This window comes from Leopardus geoffroyi, chromosome B3 (genome assembly GCF_018350155.1).
Source record: "Leopardus geoffroyi isolate Oge1 chromosome B3, O.geoffroyi_Oge1_pat1.0, whole genome shotgun sequence".
Taxonomy (NCBI): Eukaryota; Metazoa; Chordata; class Mammalia; order Carnivora; family Felidae; genus Leopardus; species Leopardus geoffroyi.
In genome coordinates this window covers 74,169,654-74,194,019 of record NC_059337.1, presented here as the reverse complement: position 1 = coordinate 74,194,019, position 24,366 = coordinate 74,169,654, and the positions used below count along the sequence as shown (strand labels likewise).

The 24,366-nt window shown below is 53.9% G+C and overlaps 1 protein-coding gene and 1 long non-coding RNA gene across 20 annotated transcripts in view; one reads left to right on the top strand and one right to left on the bottom strand.

Annotated features, from left to right (window-relative positions):
• ZFHX2 (zinc finger homeobox 2) overlaps positions 1 to 11,002 on the top strand; it is a 31,437-nt gene extending 20,435 nt beyond the window's left edge. For 9 of the 10 annotated variants that reach the window (XM_045450443.1, XM_045450441.1, XM_045450445.1 and 6 more), the window contains exons 3-10: positions 12 to 529; positions 1,075 to 1,315; positions 2,590 to 2,664; positions 3,072 to 3,142; positions 4,805 to 5,005; positions 5,370 to 5,496; positions 5,636 to 9,106; positions 9,361 to 11,002. In XM_045450443.1, the coding sequence (XP_045306399.1) occupies positions 12 to 529; positions 1,075 to 1,315; positions 2,590 to 2,664; positions 3,072 to 3,142; positions 4,805 to 5,005; positions 5,370 to 5,496; positions 5,636 to 9,106; positions 9,361 to 10,340 (5,684 nt within the window). In that variant the 3' untranslated portion in view covers positions 10,341 to 11,002. The remainder of the gene's footprint in view (positions 1 to 11; positions 530 to 1,074; positions 1,316 to 2,589; positions 2,665 to 3,071; positions 3,143 to 4,804; positions 5,006 to 5,369; positions 5,497 to 5,635; positions 9,107 to 9,360) is intronic. The other variant, XM_045450451.1, reaches the window with a different exon arrangement.
• Positions 1 to 22,277, bottom strand: part of LOC123583418 — a 29,919-nt gene extending 7,642 nt beyond the window's left edge. The window contains exons 1-3 of one of the 10 annotated variants that reach the window (XR_006704861.1): positions 20,484 to 22,277; positions 17,889 to 18,051; positions 8,420 to 8,589 (exon numbers count right to left, since the gene is read on the bottom strand). This is a non-coding gene — a long non-coding RNA (uncharacterized LOC123583418). The other 9 variants (XR_006704858.1, XR_006704856.1, XR_006704855.1 and 6 more) reach the window with 9 other exon arrangements.
• Between the last annotated feature and the right edge of the window lie 2,089 nt (positions 22,278 to 24,366).

Genomic DNA, 24,366 nt, shown 5'->3' with positions numbered 1-24,366 from the left:
CTGTCCCCCAGCCCCTGGCAGCCTCTCCCCGGACACCCACCTGCCTCCAAGTCAGCTCCTGGGCTCCTTGTCTGACAGCCTGCCCACCTCACCACCCCCAGATGACAGCCCGTCCCTGAAGGTGTTCCGCTGCCTAGTGTGCCAGGCCTTCAGCACAGACAACCTGGAGCTGCTGCTCTACCACTGCAGCGTGGGCCGAAGCCTCCCGGAGGCCGAATGGAAGGAGGTGGCCGGTGACACCCACCGCTGCAAGCTCTGCTGCTATGGCACTCAGCTCAAGGCCAACTTTCAACTCCACCTCAAGACTGACAAACATGCTCAAAAGTACCAGCTGGCAGCCCACCTGAGGGAGGGGGGTGGGGCCGTGGGCACCCCCTCCCCAGTGCCCCTGGGAGATGGGGCTCCTTATGGCTCCGTTCCCCCCTTGCACCTGCGCTGCAACATCTGTGACTTTGAGTCCAACAGCAAGGAGAAGATGCAGCTGCATGCCCGGGGCGCAGCCCATGAAGAAAATAGCCAGATCTATAAGGTGAGAGTGGGGCAGGGAGCCTCTGGGACTTGAGGGGAGCAGCACAGAGCCTCTGGGGGGAGAGAAGAGAAGGGCATGGGGACGGATCAAAGAGATGCCGAGTGGGAGAGCGATGGGAAGACCCAGGACTGGATACAGTGGCAAGTATGTACTGGGATAATCAACTTTTTGGAGACAGTCGTGGAGGGGAGGCCAAAGGATGGTGGACTCTGATAAAATGAATCCAGTACTTTATTCGGCTTTTCTGATGTTCGGGACTGGAGGGGAGTGTCTGCTCAGGCCATCTTGTCATCCGTTCAAGAGGTTGGAACCAGATTCCATTCACCTACTAGGGTGGAGTCCAGGATTGGTAGGAGGAAGAGGAGGAGACAGGGGAGAAAAGGCAGTAATATTCAGGTGGCCACAGGAGGGAAAGGGGAGGGGGCTGAAGAGGGTGGAAGGGATGGGTAGGGAGGGGCTGCTGCTGGTCAGGCTCCCTTGGGGGAGGTGAGATCTCAAGGTGTCTGTCCCTTCTGGGCCTGAGCATCCTCTTTCTGTGCTTCCAGTTTTTGCTGGAGATGGAGGGGGCCGCGGCAGGGGCTGAGCTGGGGCTGTTCCGCTGCCTGCTGTGTGCATGGGAGACCCCCTCCCGCCTGGCTGTGCTGCAGCACCTACGTGCACCGGCCCACCGCGACGCCCAGGCCCAGCGGCGTCTGCAGCTGCTGCAGAGTGGCCCTGCAGCCGAGGAAGGGCTCTCGGCTCTTCAGAGCATCCTGAGCTTCAGCCATGGGCAGCTCCGGACTCCCGGTGAGGAAGAGGGGACGGGGCAGGGCGGGCAGCAGGTGTGGGAGCTGGGGGTGGTGAGGTGATACCAGTGAGGAGAAACGGGTCTGTGGGCAGTCAAGAGCAAGTGGGAAGGGGCCAGCTGTGAAGGGGAGATAAAACCGGACTTGGGGAAGAGTGAGGCTGCCCAGTGAAGCAAGGAGCAAGAGGCTGCTGGAGGGAGGAGGCAGTGAAGGGCAAGGGCTTTGCTGGGTGGAAAGCAGAGAACAGGAAAGCAGATGAGGAGGAATCACCCGCTGATTCCGAATCATGACCAGCGTCCCAGCAATACTGGGTGTGGGGAGCGGCAGGAGTTGGTCAGGAAGGAGAGAACTAGAAAAGCACAAGAATGGAATCCACTTCGTGCTGGGTCAGGGTTATGTCAGAAGAAGATGGGAGCTGTGGGCCTGGCCCGAAGGTTGCAGGGATAGGAAGCCCTTGACAAGTTCCCCAGCCTCTTCCTGTCTCCTAGGAGGTCTTCAGCCCGAAGGCTGGGCTTAGGGTCCCCCTTAGGCAGCTGAGGTTGTACCAGCAGAGACCAGGAACAGCCCGCCAGGCGTCATTGATCCAGAGGGTGCAGGAGAAGAGCCTGGAAGGGGCTGTCAGAGGTGGGCATGGGCATCGGGGCTTTGTAGGGGCTGGCGGTGGGTGAGGGTGAGGGTACGGGCAGCAGGAACCAGGAACAGGCAGCATTGACTGGTGCTAATTGAATTGCCAATATGCTGGCTGGAGTTAAGTGCCGGAGGGGCCCAGATCAATAGCTAATGATCCTGGCGCAGGGCTGAATGGAGTTAAGGAACTTTAACACTTTAATTAGGCTGCCACCGAAAATAAATTCCTACACATCTGTCAATTCTTACTTGAGTGGTAATCTCCTCTCCCAGCTAGACCTGCCGCCTCCTGCTTGCCGCACCTGCCTCCACTCAACTTCACTTTCCTTCTTCAGTGCCCCTCCCTTTATGTCTCTGGGCTCCCTGTTTCTGGGACCAGTAGGCAGGGAGCCCAGTTGGCCTGTCTCTGCTGTCTATGGCCAGACTTGTTTCCTTATCTTTAAATGATGGGGGCTGGGTACTTAATCTCTTAGGCTCTCCCAGCTCCAACCCTGTCACTTCTTCATCATCCGTTTCTTTTTGGCAGCTTTTTGACTCATCCATCCATTTTCTCCTTCTCCTGGCTGCGTGTCCTGCTTCCTCTGCCCTATGTCCTCCCTTTCCTGATGCTTCACTCTTTTAAGTTGGCTCTCCCCTCATCCCACACAGGGAAGCCTCCTGTCACCCCCTTAGCTGAGCTGCCCACCCCTGAAAAAGACGCTCAGAACAAGACAGAGCAATTGGGTGAGTTGCTCATCTGGTCCATTTTCCCTCTATCCCTGCCCCTTGTCCCCCACCCTCCGCCCCATCCTCATACATTCTGAGGTGTACATGGGATTCTGCAGTAATCCAGCTGCCCAGCGAGGCCTCCTAGGTGCATGGAGCCAAACTGATACAAGAAAGGGCTCATCAGAGGGAAAGGAGGGGGAGCCACAAAAGGCTTAAATCTGGCCATCCCGCTAACCTGGGATCAGCCCTGCTGGGCCTCCTTTCCCTGTACTGTGTACAGCTTTGTGCTTTCCTGCCCTTTCCCCCCAGCCCAGCCCCCTACCCTGGAGGCTCTTTGCTACAAGTCAGGTAATCTTAAGGGCTGGGGGTCTAGAAAGAAAGAGGGAAGGCTGTCAGAGTCTCTTAATCTCTTCTCCTTTCAGCTTCTGAAGAGGTCGAGAACAAGTCTGGCTCTCGAGGAGACAGTGCCAACCAGACCACGGTCAGAACTGGGGTAATTGGGAATAGCTGGGGTGGGGGTGGGGGGTGGGGTAGCGCCTGGTTTTACTGAAATTTGTTCATATTCTAAAGCCTGAATTTCTTATCAGTAGAGCTTTACAGCCAGATTTCAGACTAATGGCAGACCTAGTTTTGTCATGCTTGTGACTTGTCTCAAAACACATTAAGAGATGCCACCTAGGGTCAGTTATATGTTTAGCACCATACAGGGAGCAGAGCTGGCTCCAGGGGTGGAGCACAGAGGGAGAAGACAAGAAGGGAGGGCAGGACTTGAGGGAAAAGTGAAGACAGAAGCTGTCCCAAGGTAGGAAAAGCTGGAAGCAGGTGGAGGAAGGAGGGGAGGAGGGAAGACAAAAGTGAAGAAATGAAAAGAGAAAGCCCAAACCAAAAGGCTAGCCTGCTGCCCAGCTCTCTATTCCTGTCAGGAGCAGAAAGACAACTAGACACGGATGGTCATCTCCTGCAGAAGGCCCCAAGCTTGCATGGAACCACCTGGGCACCTCCTTCCTGAGGGTAGAGGCCCCAGCCCAGATGACTGACCCAGATAGCAAACCCTGAAGCTCTCCAAGTTTGCCAGCCTTGGGCCTCTGCCTGGCCTAGGCAGGACCTGTGTGTTTTAGCTTTGTGGCCTGAGAGTGTGGATTCTGAGGGGACTCTCAGACTGGGTCCCTGAGGCTCCATGCTGCCCCTCCCTCACAGCTCTCCAAATGGGACCTCAACAGGCAGGATTACTACATTCCCACAGACTGAAGCAGTGCTGGCCAGACCCTCCTCACTCGTGTTTTCTCCTGCAGACCGATTCCAGATGTCTGTTCCCAGGGCCAACTGCATTAAAATGAGCATCTGGATGCCCTTCCTTTATGGCCATCCTGTCCCAGTATGCAGGCCTGGACCAGTGGCACAGGGGGCAGGAGAGGAACTGAGCCAGGGAGATGAAGATAGGCTGGAGGTCAGGCAGTCAGGTGACGAAGGTGGAGACAGGGCCTTCCCTTGGCCCCACCCCTCTAGAGGTGTGGGCGAGAATGTGCCTGCAGAGCAGGACAGAATTTTCCTGGGCCGCTGGGGGAGCTGTGGCGTTTGTTTACATTAAGAAAGGGAAAAGGAAAAGAAAGTGGGAGCTGCTGAGCTGCTGGGAGATGAACCGGCTTCTGAGCAGACAGGTAGGGAGGGCCCCTCTTCAGGAGACACTCAGGTTAGGGACCTTGGGGAGGCAGAGATAAAGGAGCCTCTGGGTCCAGATGTGCCAGAGGGCAGGGGCGCCATCTCACGGGGAAGACACGGGCAGGGTGTGGGTGGGTAAGAAAACGAAATCCCAGGGAGATAGGTACAGGGTCATACTGTAGCTGGAGTACTAAGCAAGGCAGCAGAGAGAGGCAAAGACCAAGGAAAGACAGGCCAGGATGGAGGGAGAGGGCCGGACAAAGAAGGCAGGCAAGGGGAAAGTCTAGCCTAGGCCTTTGTCCCAGTGGAAGGGAAATGAGGGAGGAGCCAGCTTCTTGCTTCTGGCTGGATCCGTGGTGATGCCTTGATGCCTCTGAATGCGGCTCACTCCTAAATTGGGAGTGGGGGATCATGCTGTGGCCAAGAACACAAAGGGCTGGGTGATGGTGGGCCCCATCCTTCTCTGACACCTCCTCCCCAACCCATGTGCCCCCAGGTATTCTGCTGTCCATACTGCAGCTTCCTGAGCCCTGAGCCCGAACAGGTGAGGGCTCACACCCTCTCCCAGCATGCAGTGCAGCCCAAGTACAGGTGTCCGCTGTGCCAGGAGCAGCTGGTGGGCCGACCTGCCTTGCACTTCCACCTTAGCCACCTTCACAATGTGGTGCCCGAGTGCGTTGAGAAGCTGCTGCTTGTGGTGAGTACTGGCTGGGTGAGGACCCATCCAGGAGGCCCTGTTTGGGCCAGGAGGGGAAGAAGAGGCAGGGGCGTCCAGGCAAGTATGGGTTTAGCGGGGACAATGTTGGTGAGGAAGCCAAGCATTTCCTTCATTTCCATTAGGTCCTGATAAGAGCTGTTCAACGGGAGGCATGGGCTTTGGTGCAGGAGAGGCAGCAGCCCAGGCCCTCCCCTCTGGGGAAAAGCCAAAGTTCTGGGAGTGTTTCCAGGAGGAGACTGGAGCCCTGGACAGGAGCTGGGCACAAGCCCAGGTGCAGAGCAGGGCGGGAGGAGTAGCAGGGTGGGTCAGCACAGGGGAGTCACTGGGCTTTCTTCCATTGCAGGCAACAACTGTAGAGATGACCTTTACGACCAAAGTGCTGCCTGGGCCCACTCTATGCCCACTGGGGGATGCCCCAGAGCCCCCTGCTCTGGGGCCAGAGCCCGAACCCAGCAGAGAACAAGGAGCAGGTAAGAAAGGGGACGTGAGCTTCATGGACCAAGAGGGTATGAAGACAACTGAGGCAGGGATCAGTTGTCCTTGATACGGGGTGGGTGGGGTCTGACTTCAGACAGTTACCTTCTCATGGCACCCTTCTCTTTCCTTCAGAAGGCCCTCAGCTGACCCCAGAAGCCAGTCCTGATCCTCTTCCTGAGCCTCCCCCGCCCTTTGCTGAGGCCCCAGACAAGCCCCCAGGAAGCCCTGATCAACCCCCTTCTCCAGCCCCATCTCCAGCCTCTCGGCCTGATGTCCTGGCGGAAGAATTGGCCCCTCCACCCACCATGGCTGAGGAGGAAGAGGGGCGTGTGGGGGAGCCCCGCCCTGCAGAGCCAGCTCCATCTGACTCTCGCCACCCTCTGACCTATCGGAAGACCACCAACTTTGCCCTGGACAAGTTTCTTGACCCTGCCCGGCCCTATAAGTGCACTGTGTGTAAGGAGTCCTTCACACAGAAGAATATCCTTCTGGTCCATTACAACTCTGTCTCCCACCTGCACAAGATGAAGAAGGCTGCCATTGACCCGTCCGGCCCTGCCCGAGGAGAGGCAGGTGCTGCGCCTCCCACTGCTGCTGCCACAGACAAGCCCTTTAAGTGCACTGTCTGCCGAGTCTCCTACAACCAGAGCTCCACCCTAGAGATCCATATGCGCTCAGTTCTCCACCAGACTCGCTCTCGGGGGACCAAGACTGACGCCAAGGCCGAGGGGCCAGAGCGTGGCCAAGAAGAGCCCAAGGAGGGTGAGACTGAGGGGGAGACTGGCACAGAGAAGAAGGGCCCTGACCCTGGTGGCTTCGTATCTGGGTTGCCCTTCCTGTCGCCTCCCCCACCCCCCTTGGACCTACACCGATTCCCAGCACCCCTCTTCACCCCACCAGTCTTGCCCCCCTTCCCTCTGGTGCCGGAATCACTGCTTAAGCTCCAGCAGCAACAGCTGCTCCTGCCCTTCTACCTCCATGACCTCAAGGTGGGGCCCAAGCTGGCATTGGCTGGGCCCACACCTCTGCTGTCTCTGCCAGCTGCCACTCCTCCTCCCCCGCCCTCTAAGGCTGAGCTGGCTGAGCGGGAGTGGGAGCGGCCCCCCATGGCGGAAGAGGGGAATGAGGCGGGGCCCACCTCGCCCCCCAACTCCACGCCCAATGAAGCAGCCCGCACTGCAGCCAAAGCCCTTCTAGAAAACTTTGGCTTTGAGCTGGTGATCCAGTACAATGAGGGGAAGCAGGCTGTGCCCCCTCCCCCGACCCCACCCCCACCAGAGGCCCTGGGGGGTGGAGACAAGCTGGCCTGTGGGGCCTGTGGGAAACTCTTCTCCAATATGCTTATCCTCAAAACACATGAGGAGCATGTCCACCGCCGATTTCTGCCCTTTGAGGCCCTGAGCCGTTATGCTGCTCAGTTTCGAAAGAGCTACGATAGCCTATACCCACCCCCTGCAGAGCCCCCCAAACCTCCTGATGGGTCCCTGGATTCACCAGCTCCCCAACTGGGCCCTCCCTTCCTGGTCCCAGAGTCTGAGGCAGGGGGGGCCCGTCCCTCTGAGGAGCGAAGCCGGGCAGGAGGACGCTGGCCACCAGAGGAGGAAGAAAGCTCCAGAGGGAATCTGCCTCCCCTACTGCCTGCAGGCCGCAGGTTCTCCAGAACCAAGTTCACAGAGTTCCAGACCCAAGCCCTGCAGTCTTTCTTCGAGACCAGTGCCTACCCCAAGGACGGAGAAGTGGAGCGGCTTGCAAGTCTCTTGGGCCTGGCTACCCGTGTGGTGGTAGTGTGGTTCCAGAATGCCCGCCAGAAAGCACGCAAAAATGCCATCGAGGGGGGGCCTGTGCCGACCGGAGGGGGCAGCGGGGGAGCCTCTGGCTGCAGGCGCTGCCATGCCACCTTCTCTTGTGTTTTTGAGTTGGTGCGGCACCTCAAGAAATGCTATGATGACCAGCCCCCTGAAGAGGAGGAGGAAGAGGCAGAGAGGGGGGAAGAAGAAGAAGAGGTAGAGGAGGAGGATGCAGAGGAGGAACAGAGCCTGGAACCCCCCGCACGGCCCGGGGGCCCGTCACCTGAACCTGCAGACAGGGAAGAGCTGAGCCAAGCAGAGGCAACAAACCCAGGAGGCAGAGAGCCTGAAGGGAGGGCCCCTCCCTCGCCTTCCCCAGTCCACGCTTGTGACCAGTGCACCATGTCTTTCCCCAGCCAAGACCTCCTGACCAGTCACCGCCGGCTACACTTCATGCCATCCCTGCAGCCCGGTGCTGCACCCCACCTCCTAGATCTGCCATTGCTGGTGTTTGGGGAGCGAAGCCCCCTGGTGGCAGGTGCTCCACAGGCCCCAGGGCCACTGCTGAAACGGAAGCATGAGGAGGGCAGCCTGTCCCCAACGGGCAGTGAGGCAGGGGGTGGAGGGGAGGGTGAGCCCCCCAGGGACAAGCGCCTACGTACCACCATCCTGCCCGAGCAGCTGGAGATCCTGTACCGTTGGTACATGCAAGACTCCAACCCAACGCGCAAGATGCTCGACTGCATCTCCGAGGAGGTGGGACTCAAAAAGCGGGTGGTGCAGGTCTGGTTCCAGAACACCAGGGCCCGGGAGAGGAAAGGCCAGTTTCGAAGCACCCCTGGTGGGGTGCCCAATCCAGCAGTCAAGCCCCCCATCACTCCTGCCCCTGCAGCCTTCCCCAAGTTCAACCTCTTGTTGGGCAAGGTAGATGATGGATCTGGGAGGGAAGCCCCAAAGCGGGAAGCACCTGCTTTTCCCTACCCACCAGTTACTCCTGCTGCCGGGCCCCTGGCTTTCCTACCACCTGGGAAGGAGGCCACCACCTCAACACCAGAGCCACCTCTACCTCTCCCACCTCCCCCTCCACCCAGTGAGGAAGAGGCTACAGAGGAACCTTCTAAAGCTTCACCAGAGAGCGAGGCTTGCAGTCCATCTGCAGGGGATCTCAGCGATTCGTCTGCTTCCAGTCTGGCCGAACCAGAGTCTCCTGGGGCTGGGGGAAGCAGTGGAGGAACAGGAAGTGGGGTCGGGGTTCCAGATGGAATGGGGCAGCGGCGCTACAGGACCCAGATGAGCAGCCTGCAGTTGAAGATCATGAAAGCCTGTTATGAAGCCTACCGTACCCCAACCATGCAGGAGTGCGAGGTGCTGGGGGAGGAGATTGGGCTGCCCAAGAGAGTCATCCAGGTCTGGTTCCAGAATGCTCGTGCCAAGGAAAAGAAGGCCAAACTGCAGGGGGCGGCAGTTGGTGGGGCTGGGGGCAACGGTGAGGGCCCCTTGGGAGCCCAGCGCACCGACTGCCCCTACTGTGACGTCAAGTATGATTTCTATGTCTCCTGCCGAGGCCATCTCTTTTCCCGCCAGCACCTGGCCAAGCTCAAAGAGGCAGTCCGAGCCCAGCTGAAGAGTGAAAGCAAGTGCTACGAGTTGGCCCCAGCACCTGAGGCACCCCCGGCTCCCAAGGCCCCACCAGCCAACACACCTGCCTCTGTGCCCCTTGGAGCTGGCCCGGCCCTGCCTCGCCTGGCCCCGGTCCTCTTGTCTGGTCCAGCTCTGGCCCAACCCCCGCTGGGCAGCCTAGCTCCTTTCAATTCAGGTGAGTGGGCAGTTGGGAGGGGTTGGACTTCAGAAAGCATCTCTCTCTAATGACATGCCCCTCTTTTTTCTCCTGGACTCTTCCACCTCCACTCTCCTGTTGCCTCCTTAGTTTCAAGCTCTTGGGGGAGAGAAGGGAGGGAAGGGAGCAAGGCAGCTAGGTGGTGGGAATGGGCGAGGGTGTGGCTGGAGGTGGCAGGATGGACACCAGGCCAGTAGGTGGCTAACCCTTCATCCCTCCTTTCGTCTTCCTAGGCCCTGCAGCCTCCTCGGGCCTCCTGGGCCTCGCCACTTCAGTCCTGCCTGCTACCACAGTGGTCCAGACTGCTGGCCCAGGCTGCCCCTTACCTCAGAGACCTGTGCCCGAACAAACTAACAACTCCACAGCAGGCACCACTGACCCTGCCCCAGGCCCCCCTACTGAGCCCTCCGGGGACAAGGTCTCTGGTGAGCGCAAGCCAGTTGCAGCGCCCACCAACTCCTCCACTGACGCCCTCAAGAACCTCAAAGCACTGAAGGCTACAGTCCCAGCCCTGTTGGGGGGCCAATTTCTGCCCTTCCCATTGCCCCCCGCAGGGGGGGCAACACCACCAGCTGTCTTTGGCCCCCAGTTACAGGGGGCCTACTTCCAACAGCTCTATGGCATGAAGAAGGGGCTATTTCCCATGAACCCCGTGATACCTCAGACCCTCATCGGACTGCTCCCCAACGCCCTCCTCCAGCCACCACCCCAGCCCCCTGAGCCCACAGCCACAGCGCCTCCAAAGCCGCCCGAACTGCCTGCTCCAGGGGAGGGGGAGGCCGGGGAGGCGGATGAGCTGCTGTCAGGCAGTACCGGCATCTCCACCGTGGATGTGACCCATCGCTATCTGTGCCGCCAGTGCAAGATGGCATTTGATGGGGAGGCCCCGGCCACGGCTCATCAGAGATCCTTCTGCTTCTTTGGGCGGGGCTCGGGGGGTTCTGTGCCCCCCCCCCTGCGGGTGCCCATCTGCACCTACCATTGCCTGGCATGTGAGGTGCTGCTGAGTGGGCACGAAGCCCTGGCCTCCCACCTGCGCTCCTCGGCCCACAGGCGCAAGGCGGCCCCACCCCCAGGGGGCCCACCCATCACCGTCACCAACGCCGCCACTGCTGCCACGGCTGCCGTGGCTTTTGCCAAAGAGGAAGCAAGATTACCTCACACGGACTCCAACCCAAAAACTACTACTACCTCTACACTTCTAGCTTTATAAACAGATAAACCAAGATGGGGGGAGAGGGGAAGGCCTCAGGGCTCCCTCCCTTACTCCAAGGGGTGTTCGGTGGGAGCTCAAATCCCTCACCCCAACCCTCGGCTCCGCCCACCTCACGGGAATATTTAAATTCCCACCCTCAGTGGGCTTCACACACCCCACCTCCAGCAGAGTCCTGCCTCCTCCCCTGCCCCCAGACACACACTGATCCTCTGCGGCTCATTGCCCCATCTTCACAGACACCCACTTTGTCATCCTGATGGTCCACTCATCTCTGCCCTGCGCACCACACACAAGATCTATCCTTGAGTCCATCTTCCTACAACCTTTTCCCCACTGAATTCCCAGTCACCCCCCCCCCAAAACACAGTCAACCCCTGCGAACACACAAGTACATGTTATCCCATGCTGTTCTACTGACTGAGAAAACACCAAAAAAAAAAAAAAAAAAAAAAAGAAGAAAATAAAAAAGAAAACCCAAGGCAAAGAAGGGGTAAGGAAAACAAACATTGCTACTCCCCCTTCTCCTTACCCCCTTGTCTAGAGCGTCACACAGCTCACAAACTTTCCAAATACCCAGTTGGCTCCCAAGGTTGGAGCCTGGGACGGGCAGGGAGCCCACAAAACTCGAACCAAACTGGAGGCTGGCAGGGGGAGAAGTGCTTGCAGCTCACTCTCCCCACACCCCTCCCTCCTAACCCTCTCCTCGCCTGACAGGGGAGCCCCTGTGGCCTGGACTCTAGGGGAAGCCGCCGCCAGGAACCCCTCTGCCAACCCCCACCCTGCACCCTGGGAACTGCAGTAGCATATTCTCAAAGGCTTTAAACACAGAGATCCTCTCAGCAGCCGTGGGCCTGCCCCTTGTCCCATCCCTGCCACGTGGGGGTCCAGCCTCCGGGACCGGCGCTGCCCACCAACGGCAAATCCAAAGTTCTTTTATTTAAAAAAAAAAAAAAAACTGAAACACAGACACGACCAAAAAAAAAAAAAAAAAAAAAAAAAAACCAGCGAGAGAGAGCACGCGCGCACATGTGCACGGGAGAGAAATGGAGACAGAGGAATGAACTAAAGTAAAACACAAACTTGGAAAATACAGAAAAAAAAAAAAAAAACTGAAAAGTCTCCCATCAAACAAGCGTTTTTTTCCTGTTTGTGTTACCTTCCCCTCCATGTTGAGGGTTTCTTTAAACCACTGGTCTTTGGAAGATCTAATGGCTTTAAGTCCTTGTGTGGGTTTGGTGATCCTCAAGATGGAAAGCCATGCAGCCTGGCCTTGGCCATGCCCAGCCTCAGGTGGGGGCTGGTAATGGGGAGACGGGCTCAGACACGGGGGAGACCTACCCTTGCCCCCGAACTGAGTATTTATCAGGACAGGTAACATCCCCTCATTCCTAGCTGCTAGTTAGAAAAGTCAGTACCACCAGATGTATCCCGGAGGTCCAAGGAAGAAAGGGGTGGACAGGGCAGTTGGATAAGCCTCTCTTTTGTGCAGCTAACCACCACTTCCTTTTGCTTCTTTCACAAAACGCTTCTATCTCCCTTCCCATTTCTGGTCACTTCTTGGACTCCTTGCCTTTGTGGGGTCCCTTGCTCTCCATACGTGTTCTTCCCTCATCCTCTGCCCTTGCCTTTTTTCCCACCAGCAAGCAGCAGCTGCTGGAGGTGCCACCAAAGGAGTCAGGCTGTCTGGGAGGCCCACACGGCTCTGGAGCTCATGACAGATGAGGGGGTGGGTGGGCAAGGAGGTGACTGAAGCACAAGGTGAAGAATGTCTGATAGGGTGCTGTCACCAAGGGGACCAACGAAAGAGGAATGAGCTAGAAGAGAGTCCCCCACCTCTAACCTCATTGTTCCTGCCAGGATCAGGTGGTAACTGGCCACCCCAAAGCCCAGCTAAATTGGCACAGGGTAGAAAAGCAGGTGCTTTATTTCAACAAAGAAAAGCTTGCAAAAGCTCCTAGTCCTCCAGGTAATTTCTGCTACTCCCCTTGCCCCAGACTTCCCCTCTCAAGGGAGTCTCTCTGCAAACTTTCTCCCTTCGGGCTTCTTCTGCTACCATCATCCATTTAATATGCAGACACACAAATTCAGTCAGCCCTAGGATTTTGACTTCCTGGCCCGTCACTCCACCCTGTGAACTGGTTAATACCAAAGCGGTGGCTTATGTGCCCAGAAGATGGGAGGGGAGAGTGGGGGAGGGAAAAGTCAGCTGAGTCCCTAGTGCCCACAGGTTCTGCGAATCGCACTTCTGGTCCATTTCTAAAATTAAAAGCTCCTACTCTAGCAAACTGGGGTGGGGCAGAGCCAGTCATTCTGATGATGTCAGGTATAAATGCAGGCCCTACTGTGGTCTCAATCTTGCTGCCAACCTTCCCACCTCTCAGCATCTCTTTTACACCCCGCCCTCCCTCCTTCCCTATCCTTTACCTTCTCTTGTTGAGATTCTGTGTATAAAACTACTTTCTTAGCAACATGTGTGGGGAAAAGAAGCTTTTTCACTCTGTGCTTTCAGGGAATATGACTTGTGTATAAAAGTTGAAAACCAAAAAAAAAAAAAAAAAAGATAAGAAACATTTTAAAGAAAACCATGGCAAACACCTGGTATGGGATGATTAGGGGTGTGGTGTCATGCATTTTACGAGTTCACAACCAGGACAGGTTGGCTTCAGTTCGAACTGTGTATATTTTTAGTGGGAGTTAAGAGAGCCAGATATCCCTCCTCCTCCTCTTGCCCTCAAACATGTTCCCTTACACCTGGATACCCTGGTCTGGAGACACCATGTACATGCATAGCAGTAGACAGCAACTGACTCTAAGCAACTGTCCTAACCAGGAACCCTGCAGTTTGAGACAAAAGAGCAGGGCTGACTGTGGAGTTAGGTTTCCCGTTCCATGTTCCCAGTGCCCGGAAGCATTCCTCCCTAACCCCATTCTCAGACCAGAAGTCCACAGGAGCAGTGCTCCTGCTTCAGAAATGCGCAGTGGGCCACTCTGGTAGACAGAAGTCAGTAGGCCCTATGCAGAATGCTAGAGGTGAGCACCAGGTCGTGCTGCTTCTCCTGGGGAGCAGTAGACCCAACTCAAGCACCTGGCACATCAACAGCTATATTGTAGTATAGGCTCCACCCCAACAACCCTAAAGTGAGCTTCAATCCATGGCTCCTATGATTGGTCTTCCACGGCCTGGGGCAAAGGTCTAGGGTCTGACACACATGGGTCCTAAGGCATCCAAATTCTGGTCTACCCTACTTACCGCTAGGATCAGTACCAGGAGACAGGAGGTGGAAATGAGCTTGGCTGTTTTTGCTCTAAACCAGAATCATTATGGGATGGCTTTAAGGTACCCCATTCTCAACTAGGAACAGAACTCCAAGTCTTCTGCAAGAATATGGCAAAATCTGAAGCTGCAGCAGCCAAATGGGGTAGAATGTGCAATAGGACCACTAAAAGAAACCCATTCTTTCTCCAGCTCTCTAGCCCCTGGAGTGTACTTACAGAAGCATGCACAAGAACCAAGAAAGCCAAGTATTCCAGCCATGGTAGCACCCATCTACTTAATTCCTTCTATTTGTTCCTTAGTCACTTTCAGGGCTTAACAATCAGATCACCAATCCCCCAAACCTCCACCAACCTGTTTTAAGACGCATTTTTCCATCCAATAGAAATATATATAGGAACTTGCACCTGAAATACAGAACTCTGTCTGTATAACTGCACCAATGGAACAAGCACACACACTGTCAGCAACTGCAGCAGAACCATGGAGAGAGCTACAGGGATACATACATGCCCTAAAGAAGGGCCCCATGGGCACAGAGGCACAAAGGACATGCCTTCAGACCTATCACCTACACTTCACATAAGTAGAACCACCCTCCAGGACATACTCATTTTCTTCACATAAAAACAGTGGGTTTGAAAAGCTTATGAACAGGGGGATATGTAACCAGTATCAGAAAGGGTGACCAAGTGTTATAATCCATGGGGAAAGGACTTTAAATTTCTCTGCACTGTGACACTAGGGAGGGGAGAGGTAGAAGAGAAATCAGGAGGAAACTTTAGGGAAAACTCATGAAACACAGGAATAAACTGGTTTGGGACCCTGTGTTATAGGAAGGGTAGGCACTGAGGAACCTTTCTCTCTAGGCTGTGGTGCAAAGCTCAAACCACCATCTGGGAGCAACTAGTGAGAAACTTGTGAGCCGTGAGGATGTCATTTAGGACTAAGGAAGAAATGCCCCAAATACCAAGGAAACCTTTGCTACAACAAGAAGGGCTACAGACCCAGTCTGCAGGATTATAGCTTATATACATTGTGAAAAGGGCAGATGAAGGAAAAGCGAGATAGAGGACATCCATAAAAGACCTAGACCGTAACTCGTCAAGTTTGGGGAGCGATGGGAAGTGATTCCCAGGCAAGACTATACAGGAAGAACATAAAATTGGGTGAGGTCCCATTCTGTCATTCTCCATCATACAGAGGTCTCAGACAACCTTCCACACAAAGGGGTAAGTGGCATTATTCCCTGTCAGTAGTCTGAACCTGGTGTTTCCTGCAGCTCTCCAGCCAGAGAATTGTCTGGCTAGAAACTCATGGGGAAGCAGGCTGGACCTGCTTATGTGGACCAGAAGGAAGGTAATGGGGAAAGGTGCCCTGGGATTGACTCTTTTTTTTTTTTTTTTTTTAAGTAACCTCTACACCCAACATGAAGCTCTAACTCATGGCCCCAAGTTCAAGAGTCAGATGTGGAGTGCCTGGCTGGCTCAGTCAGTTAACCTCTGACTCTGGATCTTGGCTCACGTCATGATCTCACTGTTTGTGAGTCTGAGCCCCATGTCGGGCTTTACACTGATGGCACGAAGCCTGCTGGGGATTCTGTCTCTCCCTCTCTCTCTTCCTCCCCCAGCTTATGTTCTCTCTCCCTCTCCCTCTCAAAATAAATAAACTTAAAAAAAAAAAAAAAGAGTCAGATGCTCCACCAACTGAGCCACACAGGCGCCCTCCTGGGGTTAACTCTTAATCCTATCCAAGCAAACACACACTTTTACACAAACAATGGCTAAAACACTGAAATGGGTAATCTGTAGGAGCTCAGCATGCCCCACATCCACAGTCCTTCCCTGATACTCAACCTTGTACTATGTCTTTTCACCTGGACTTGAAGAATGACCCACACTGTGCTCATTCCCACCGAGTGCTCAAACAACAGTATCGTCTGCATCTTGCTAAGTATCCACAGTCGGCTAGGCCCTGTACTCTGCTGACCCCTCCTTCCACTACCCAGGACCCAGATCTGTCTCCAAGAAGAAGAGTAATTAGGATTCATCCTGTACCAAGCATAGAATCCACACAAATCTTGCTGGACCACAGAGAGCCGTCTTCTGGCCATGCTCCTAACCTGGTGGTTCTCAGTGGTAAAGTTTCAGAAACAAAGGGCGGCCTACCATCAGAATTTGAAAGTGTTCCCTAAGGGATTCTTTTGTGATAACTACTGCCAGGGAGAAGCACCGTTCTGACAAGCTAAACCTGCGTGATTTGACCTCACAATCCATCCTATTCCTCCTGCTGCTCCTACCCAAAACACATTTACACACCCCCCACATGCATGGCAGCATAAAGACAGGCCTGTGGTTGGGGAGGAAGAAGAAAGATGCAAAAAGCCTAGAGAAATCCAATCTAGAGTAACTGTTCTACAAGGTGACTGCTGTCTCTTAAAACAGTTTCTCAAAGTTCTGTTCACCCGCATCGTGGTCACCTGTGCTGGCTTAAAATGCACATTCCTGAAACACATTTCAGATTAGTTTAAGAACCCCTGATTTGGGCTGCTCAGCCCATATACGTCTGTGACCTGCCTGGAACTTTCCAGCACCCAGGGCCCTATCCTGCTACACCAGGGGCTCCCACCAGGCGCCTAGCATCACCTCGGAAATGTTTGCTTCATTACCCTGCCATCACCCCCACATCCAACATCTGGGAAATCTGTGTCTTCTGCCAACAGGCTGTTCTTGAACAGGAGACAAGAAACATCATCCACTCACCCATTCGGCTGAGTGTCTCCCTGCTTTCTCCTCTGCTGTGGAAACCACCTCCCTTCTTCTGAAGCTCGCATCCACTTCCAGAGATGCTGAAACCAGAACTCCCCCCAACCCTAAGCAGCTCAGTAACATAGTAATGATTTGATTTCCTTCTGGGCAGGTCTTCTCCTCCATCGGACCCACCCAGCCTCCCCCAACATTACCCAGAGCCAAATCTTCTACTTGAAGATCTTCCTAGTTACTAATCCACAGCCTCTGGCTACTCAGAAAGCAAGGAAAGCCCAACCTATTGGAATTTCTTCCAGATTGAGGCCCAAGGTGCAGTTTTATGGCACTGCCAAAGGCACTGCCTCTGAAGGCACAGGGCTGGTCTGTGTCACCACAGATGCTGGGGACTCTCCTTCTAGGAGCCTTCCTCTCTATGAGGGTTCATTGCTGATCTGTGGATTCCCTTTCAGGGGTGAATTTCAAAGACATGGACATTTATCCAATTCTACCTAACTGCGGTGCCATTGAGAAATTCCTAAATCTCCGCAAACACTCTTTCTGGAAGGACAAGTCCCAGGTGCCTTTGTTTTCCTTATACTTATCTACCTCTTTAGGCCTAGAGCACCTCTTCATTTTCCTGGGACTATTACTGAATATGGGCCTTTTAATGAGGGAGGAAGAACTGGTTCATCTCAACCACAGCTCAGCCAATCACAAGATACAGGGCAGACAAAATATATACAGGCATAAACCACCCCACAACCAACAGCAAGGCCTGAGGGTCCCTCCTTCCTACTTCTCTTCTAATCTCTTCTGGCACCAGCTTTGTGACAACATAGCTGGCTGTCCTCTCTACAGCTTTCATTTGCCCTGCTAGCATTTTCTCTGTCTTCACTGCCCAGAGAGGCGTAAAGGCCACTGGCCTGGAGCCTTGGATTTGGTTTCTTGCCTATGCCCTTGTCCCTCTGTTCTCCAGGTTCCCTTGAAATAGCTACTCAAACACTGACTGTGGTAGCAGTTAAATCCCTTTCTTGGAGGCAGGTAGGAGGGAGGTGGGTGTCTACTTGAGGCTGGCTGGCAAGTACCGATGCAGCAAGCTGTTGAGGGTGCCATCTCATGCCACTCCCCAGCAGAGCTCCGCCTGATGCCCGGAGTGCCCATGTGCGCTGCCCCCTCTCCCTCTGCCGCCAAGTGGCGGTCGTGAGCATTGTTTGGCGGCTTTGGGTTTGCCGCAGTGCCAGGATCTGAGACACTGTTCACGTGCCAGTGCAGCACTACCAAGCGTGGCGGCATCTAGTTGGTTGGGTGCCAAGCAGTAGGACCCAGATGGTGATACAGAGATGAAAGAGGGGTGGAGTGGAGGGAGGGGGAGGAGAGGAAGGCACCAGGGAGAAAATCAGATACCTCACTTGTTAGAGTGGAAAGTCCAAACGAGATCCACAGAAAGGTGCCCTTCCCATTCTAGATCCCAGCTCAGCAAGCAAGCCACCCCCCCGCTCCCACCATGCTCGCACGGTGACATACACAGACCAGGCAAGAGGATTTGGCCATCTTCAGCAGGAAACTGGCTGGGGGCCAGACAGGACTGCCAGCGCTCTCTGTCCTTCTTCCTTGGGGTCTTGGCAATGGCACGCTTCCTCCTTTGTGTCCTCAAGCCTCTCTCCGTCTGTCGCTCCGCTCCCCATGCCTAAGAGGGAACAGGAAGGAGGTCCTGGCAGAAAACAAGTCTGTTCTCCCAAACTCACTCACTCTCTCTCTCTCTCTCTCTCTCTCTCTCTCTCTCTCTCTCTCTCTCACACACACACACACACACACACACACACACACACACACACACACCATCTCACCTCCCTTCTCATTCCTGGCACACAGCAATCTTCTCAACCAGATTGGCAAGAGGCACTTCTACCCTCCTCCATTCCACACAATGCCAGAGCCTCTGCCAGGCTCCATGGGCAGTGCCAGCACCCATTGCTTCACGCCCACATCCCCGTGCTTTTCACAAAGGCCAGCCCTGAGGAGCTCCCCCAAGGAGCAGTGGCACGATCCCTTCTCCTGCTCTTAGACACTTTCTTGGCACTTCCCTGGCTACTCTTTCCACCACTTCACTTTCCCAGACTAGAAGAAGGCTAACTACCTCATAGTCCAACTGTTTCTCAGAGCTGAGCTCCAGAGAGACAGAAACATCATTAACACATCTCTGCCCCTCCTCTCTGCCTCCTGGGGCCCCTGTTCCCACTGCCCCAGCTCGGGGCACCAGCCTGACGGGTGTGATGCCAATGGCTCCCAGGTACCGAGTCTCCCTCTCAGACCACCAGGACTCCTGCGGCTGTCCCCCTCCCCATTCGCTTCCTCCCATCTCCGCGGGCACAAGGGTGGCAGCTGCAGTGCCAATGCGTGTAAGCAGGCAGCCTGAAGCAACTCATGCACCCTCTTCTGCCCTCCCAGGCCTCAACCCTCTCCCCTCCTTCCACTCCATCCCCCTGTCCTTCTGGTTGGACACTAGATTGGCAACCGCAGTGCCAACCCCCACCCATGCCCAGGAGGCTCACATACAGCACGCGTTTATGCGTACATGTACATGCGCACACACACACACACATACACACGGCCCCATGAGTGCCAGGCAGCGGTGGCAGACACACAGCAATGCACAGTGACGGGTATACCCGAGGAGGCAGCCAGATTCGGCACCTGATCCAGCACCCGTTTGGGATTGGGTGGGTAGGCGGGCGGGCAGGCGGGCGGAGGGGTGATGGAGGCAGGCGATGGCCCTAGGTTGGCAGCCGATAGAGCTGGGAGAATGGAGGGAACAGATGCTCTTTGCCCAGCCTCTCTCCCTCTCTCTCGGAGATCAGTGCCAAGCTGGGGGGATGGGGTGAGGGGAGGATGGGGGAAGGGTGGCATTTGGAAAGCTGGCAGGGGGGGGAGCTGGGTCCGCCCAGGCTGGGCAGTGCCGGCACTGGCTGCCGCCTCTCCACTCTGCCATCTGTCTCGCTTCTCTCCCCACCCCCTTTCTCTTTCTCTCTCCCTCCTTCATCCACAGCAAACCGAAAAGAAGAAAACAGGGTCCTCATTCCGCCCACCCCCAACCTCTGCCAGACCCCCTCTCCTCCCCACAACTCACCACACCATACCACCACCAAGCCATCTGTGCTCTCTCCTCCTGGCTCAGCCACCTTCTTTCACTCGCCTTCGCCCTCATACCAAAACGGGTGCAATGTTTTAAAAATATATATACATGTATATTTTAAAAAGCAACTTAAAAAATTTTTTTTTCTTTGGGAATGTCCTGTCCTTCTGAGTCTGGGTCCTCGGTGCCAATATTTATGGCAAGCAGAGGGAGGGGACCCTGTCCTCAGCTGGTGCCCATGAATCCCATGCCAGGGAGGAGGGGTGGCTGGGGTGGGGTGGGGGTGGGGTGGGGTATCGGGAGAGCTCTCTTCTCTCTGCGCCTGTGGTGGTTTCTTTTTTTTTTCTCCTCTTCCACTTCCGGAGCAGATTCAAATAGATCTAGAGCCTTCCCCACCCCCAGTTCCCAGGGCCCCTGTGCCCTTCTCTCCCTGCTTTTGATTTTATTCCTCGATCACCCTTTCCTTTTTTTGGTGTGCGTGCGTGTGTGTGTGTGTGTGTGTGTGTGTATGTGTGTGTGTACGTACGTGTGCGTGCGTGTGAGTGTTTGCATCCATGGCGGTGGGCACTGTGCCAGCCACCACACAGCCATCTGCGATGCCTTCTGCAGCCTCCGCTTTCTCCTTGCCACCTCCAGCCCCCAGCTCCCCGGCACCCCAGCTCTCCACCCCCCGTCATTAATTAGCTACTGAATTAATTAAATCGTGAATGCTAATTAACATTCCTACAGGGCACGCTGCCAGGCTGGGAGGGCAGCGGGGGTGTGATGAGGGGATTGGGAGATTGGGATGGGGGAAGAGGAAGGAGAGCCAGTCTGCTTGGAAGAGCAGGGGGAAGATGAAAAGAACCCAAGAAGGATGAAGGAGAAAGAGGGCAGAGTGATGAGACATGAACACGGAAAATGGGGTGTAAAAACGGAGTCCAAAGGAGAGCAACCCACCTTTCCTGCCCAAATAAGACAGAGCCAATTCTTCTCACCAAGCTTACCTTTCCATCCCAGGACGTATATATTCCTAAGGTGAGGGACTCCGGCAGCTTTCTTCCTGTCTCTTATAGAAAATTAACCCCAAACCAGAGAATCAACAGCTACTACCTGTCAATCCAGCCACAGTGATCCTCAGACCAAGCCACCAAGAGGAAGCTCTGGGCTCAGAGGAGCCCATGTTGACTTGTCTGTCTCTACCTCTCAGATATTGAGGTAAAGGGGGCAATCTGTGAGCATCTGCTGCAGGGAGGCATGGGGGACTGACATGGGGAACTGTGAGGGGTGTCAATTCAATGGGAATTCAATAGCAATTAGCAAAAATCATTGGCACTGCCTGCAAGGCTGCGCTAGGGAGACTGTGACAAAAGACTGACTGCCTTTGGGATTCCAGAGGAGGAAGAGTGGAAACACTCCTTCCCATCTTGAAGGTCAAGAATTTGGGGAAAAAGGGAGTAAGGACCATCTAACTTGGAGTTGTTGCTGTTTTTAAGGGTTGCTCCTTAGAAAAGTGGATCCCACGATCAAATTTGTTTGGGAAATTCTGTTTATTCCCCCTTTAAGAGATTCAAAATGCATATTGGTTCGTTGATGCTCTGAAAAGTCCTGAGAAAAAAGAAAATGTTAAATGTGTTTAACCCAGATACTCAAATTCATTGGGCCATGGAACCCTCATTTTATATTTTCTAATTTAATTAATTCTATTCACACAGAAGCAGTGCTCCACTTTGGGGAAAGCTCTATCAAGTAATTAGGCATGGCTCTGGCCTGGAAGCTGGCAGACAGACTCGCTGGTCCCAGGTCAGCTGAATCCCAACAGTCCACAAAGAAAGGAAGAGCACCTAGGCTCTGGTCTTCTGAATGTGATACACCAGCTCATGATGGAGAAGCCATAACAATCTTTAGCACCATAGACTTACACTTTCAGAGCTGGAAAGAGACCTTAGCAACCATTCCTTAATTTTACAACAGAAGCAACTGAGACTCAGAAAGGTGAAGTGATTTGCTTAAGATCACAGAGCCACTAGATGACAGCACTGACATTAGGACCAGAATTTCCTGACCTTTAGAATAGGAGAGGACTTAAAACTCTAGGACCAGCCCGACATAGGATTTATCAGTTACATATGCTCTTAAAGAGCTTCACCCAGACTCCTTCTCTCTGTTGACTAAGGCCCAGGCCTAGTCTTTTTCCCCCGTTGCCCCCTCTCTTCACCCCCACCTTTGGAACCCTGCAGCATTTCCCTGCCTCTGGAGAGTCTAACCTATCTTTCTGTGGAAGTGGGGATGGGGGCAGGAGTTTGTGTTTTACAAAAGCTCCCAAGTGCTCCTGATACCCTGGATTCAGAACTTGTCTTCTAGGGTGCCCTGTCCCTGCTCCCCCTGCCCCCATATACTATTGCTTTCAACCCAAAGATTCTACTCTCTCATGACCTTAACCTTATTCTGGTCAAGAAACCCCAAATGCCTCCTGGGACATTTCCTACTGTATTCTTAGCAACGTTCCCTTTGTCTCTCCTTCTCACTTTGGCATATGGAGTCCCTGAGGTCACTTAACTTCTCCATCAGAGTCTTTGAGAGGGCAGGCTGTCTTCAAGTTGCAGGGATACATGACTCACTAGTGAGGAGACCCTGGAGCCAGCTTCAGAGACCTTCCAGGACCCACAGCCTCCTTGAGCTTCTGAACATCCACCCTCCTGCTACAGTGTGAGCCCCTCTTTTCTTGCAAGGCCCTTCAGGGAACTGGAAACAATGGAGAAAGGTGGAGTCCAGCTTATTTCAAATGTCGAAGAACATTACTGAATTGCTTTTGCCTTCTGGGTCCTATATGTGAAATCCATCCCACTTCACACCCACCCCGGCCCCAACAACTTCACAAGACTGATGACACTCTTCACAAGATACTCACCACCCCCATTTTAAAGAGAGAATAGCTGTGAAATACAAGTTTGATTTGCCAAAAAAGATTTACATCCAAATATCTGAGAATGGGGCACCTGGGTGGCACATGCACACACACACTCTCTCTCTCTCTCTCAAAATAAATGAATAAACATTAAAAAAAAAATATCCAGGAATGATAAGGTCCTTCCTTTGGAGCTCTAAAAGTCTATGAACACGCCCACTAACCCCAATTCCTCCTTTCTTCCCATGTTTCTGACAGGATAACCCTTTGGCCCTGGGCTGACAGAGCCACTTGAGTGTGACCCACTGTCCACCTGCTAGCTACACCTCCAGCTGAGGGACCATCTAATAAAGGGAGGACAAAGTAGAGTCAATTACCCAACTAGACAGCCAGAGGTAAACTTAGATGTTCTCATAGGACACATTTTTAAAGAAAGCATTTTGGGGCTGCTTTTATTGGGTGCCATCTTTGTTAAATTACCCCCTCTCAGTGGTCAGTGACAGAGGCCAAAGTCTAGCTTTCCAGGGTCAAGGATTTCAACCCGGTTCACTTTCCCTTCTGGAGCCTGTTTTACCTCTCTAACACCCAGGCACCAAGCCACTGTCAGTAGCAGAAGCTCTCCAGAGCTGCGATATAAATGATGATTATTCTATTATCAAATAACATTGCCAAGCCCGGCCGGCTTCCTACAATAGTAGTGGCAGAGGCGAGCTACAAAATTCAATATTGATAAACTGTATATTGTCTTCTAGAAACATCACTCTGCTTGACAGCTACTCTCTTAAGCTTTCCACCATTAGTGGCAAAGAAGAGGGAGATATGGTTAGTGATGGCCCTGGGGGGCAGGGAAACTAGGCAGAGGGAAAAACAAAGGGGCCCAGAAACTTTGGGGTAGATGAAGTCCTCAGAGCCCACCCCTTCTACAGCCCCCAACATGAACCAGCCTACTTTGACTCCTCAGGCTCTGTCCTGACTTGTTCTTCTGGAGGGTTAGTCTTAAACAAAGCTGTCTAGAAAAGTCTAACAATGGCGAACAGGAAGGGGGCCTATACTCTAGTCCCATCTCTGCCAGGCTTTCTTTTTTTTTTTTTTTTTTCAACGTTTTTTATTTTATTTTTGGGACAGAGAGAGACAGAGCATGAACGGGGGAGGGGCAGAGAGAGAGGGAGACACAGATCGGAAACAGGCTCCAGGCTCCGAGCCTTCAGCCCAGAGCCCGACGCGGGGCTCGAACTCACGGACCGCGAGATCGTGACCTGGCTGAAGTCGGACGCTTAACCGACTGCGCCACCCAGGCGCCCCTCTGCCAGGCTTTCAATGGCACTTAACTTCCCAGTATTTGCATTAAAGAGAAGGGAATGTACCTAAACTTCAGTCCAGCATTAACCTTCTCTAATTCAACTGTTTAGCACATCTTCTAAGAGAGCAAGCACATTTCTGGGACGCCTAGGTGGCTCAGTCGGTTAAGCAGCCACTTTGGCTCAGGTCATGATTTTGCAGTCCATTAGTTCGTGCCCTGCGTCAGGCTCTGTGCTGACAGCTCAGAGCTTGGGGCCTGCTTTGGATTCTGTGTATCCCCCTCTCTCTGCCCCTCCTGGACTCATGCTCTGTCTTGCTCTGTCTCTCAAAAATAAATAAATGTTAAAAAAAAAAAAATTTTAAAGAGCACATTTCTTTTAGGGCCTGACACCCAAATGGAAACAGGGTCATAGGACTAAGTTTTCTAGGAAAACGGTTTAAGACCTTGAGCCCTAGACTTAAGGCTGTACCAGATCTGCTCTCCACACCAGGGCCTTTGTACTATCTGTTCTCTGTGCTGGTGTACATTTCCCTAGACAGGTGCTCTTTGCCCAGGAGGCCTACCTGATCACCCTATTTAGTACAGACACTTCCCCCACCCAGCCCCTTGACCCTGCTCTACTCTTTATTTTCTTCTCTTGCGTCTATTACCTTCTAACATATAATTGACTTTATTATGTATA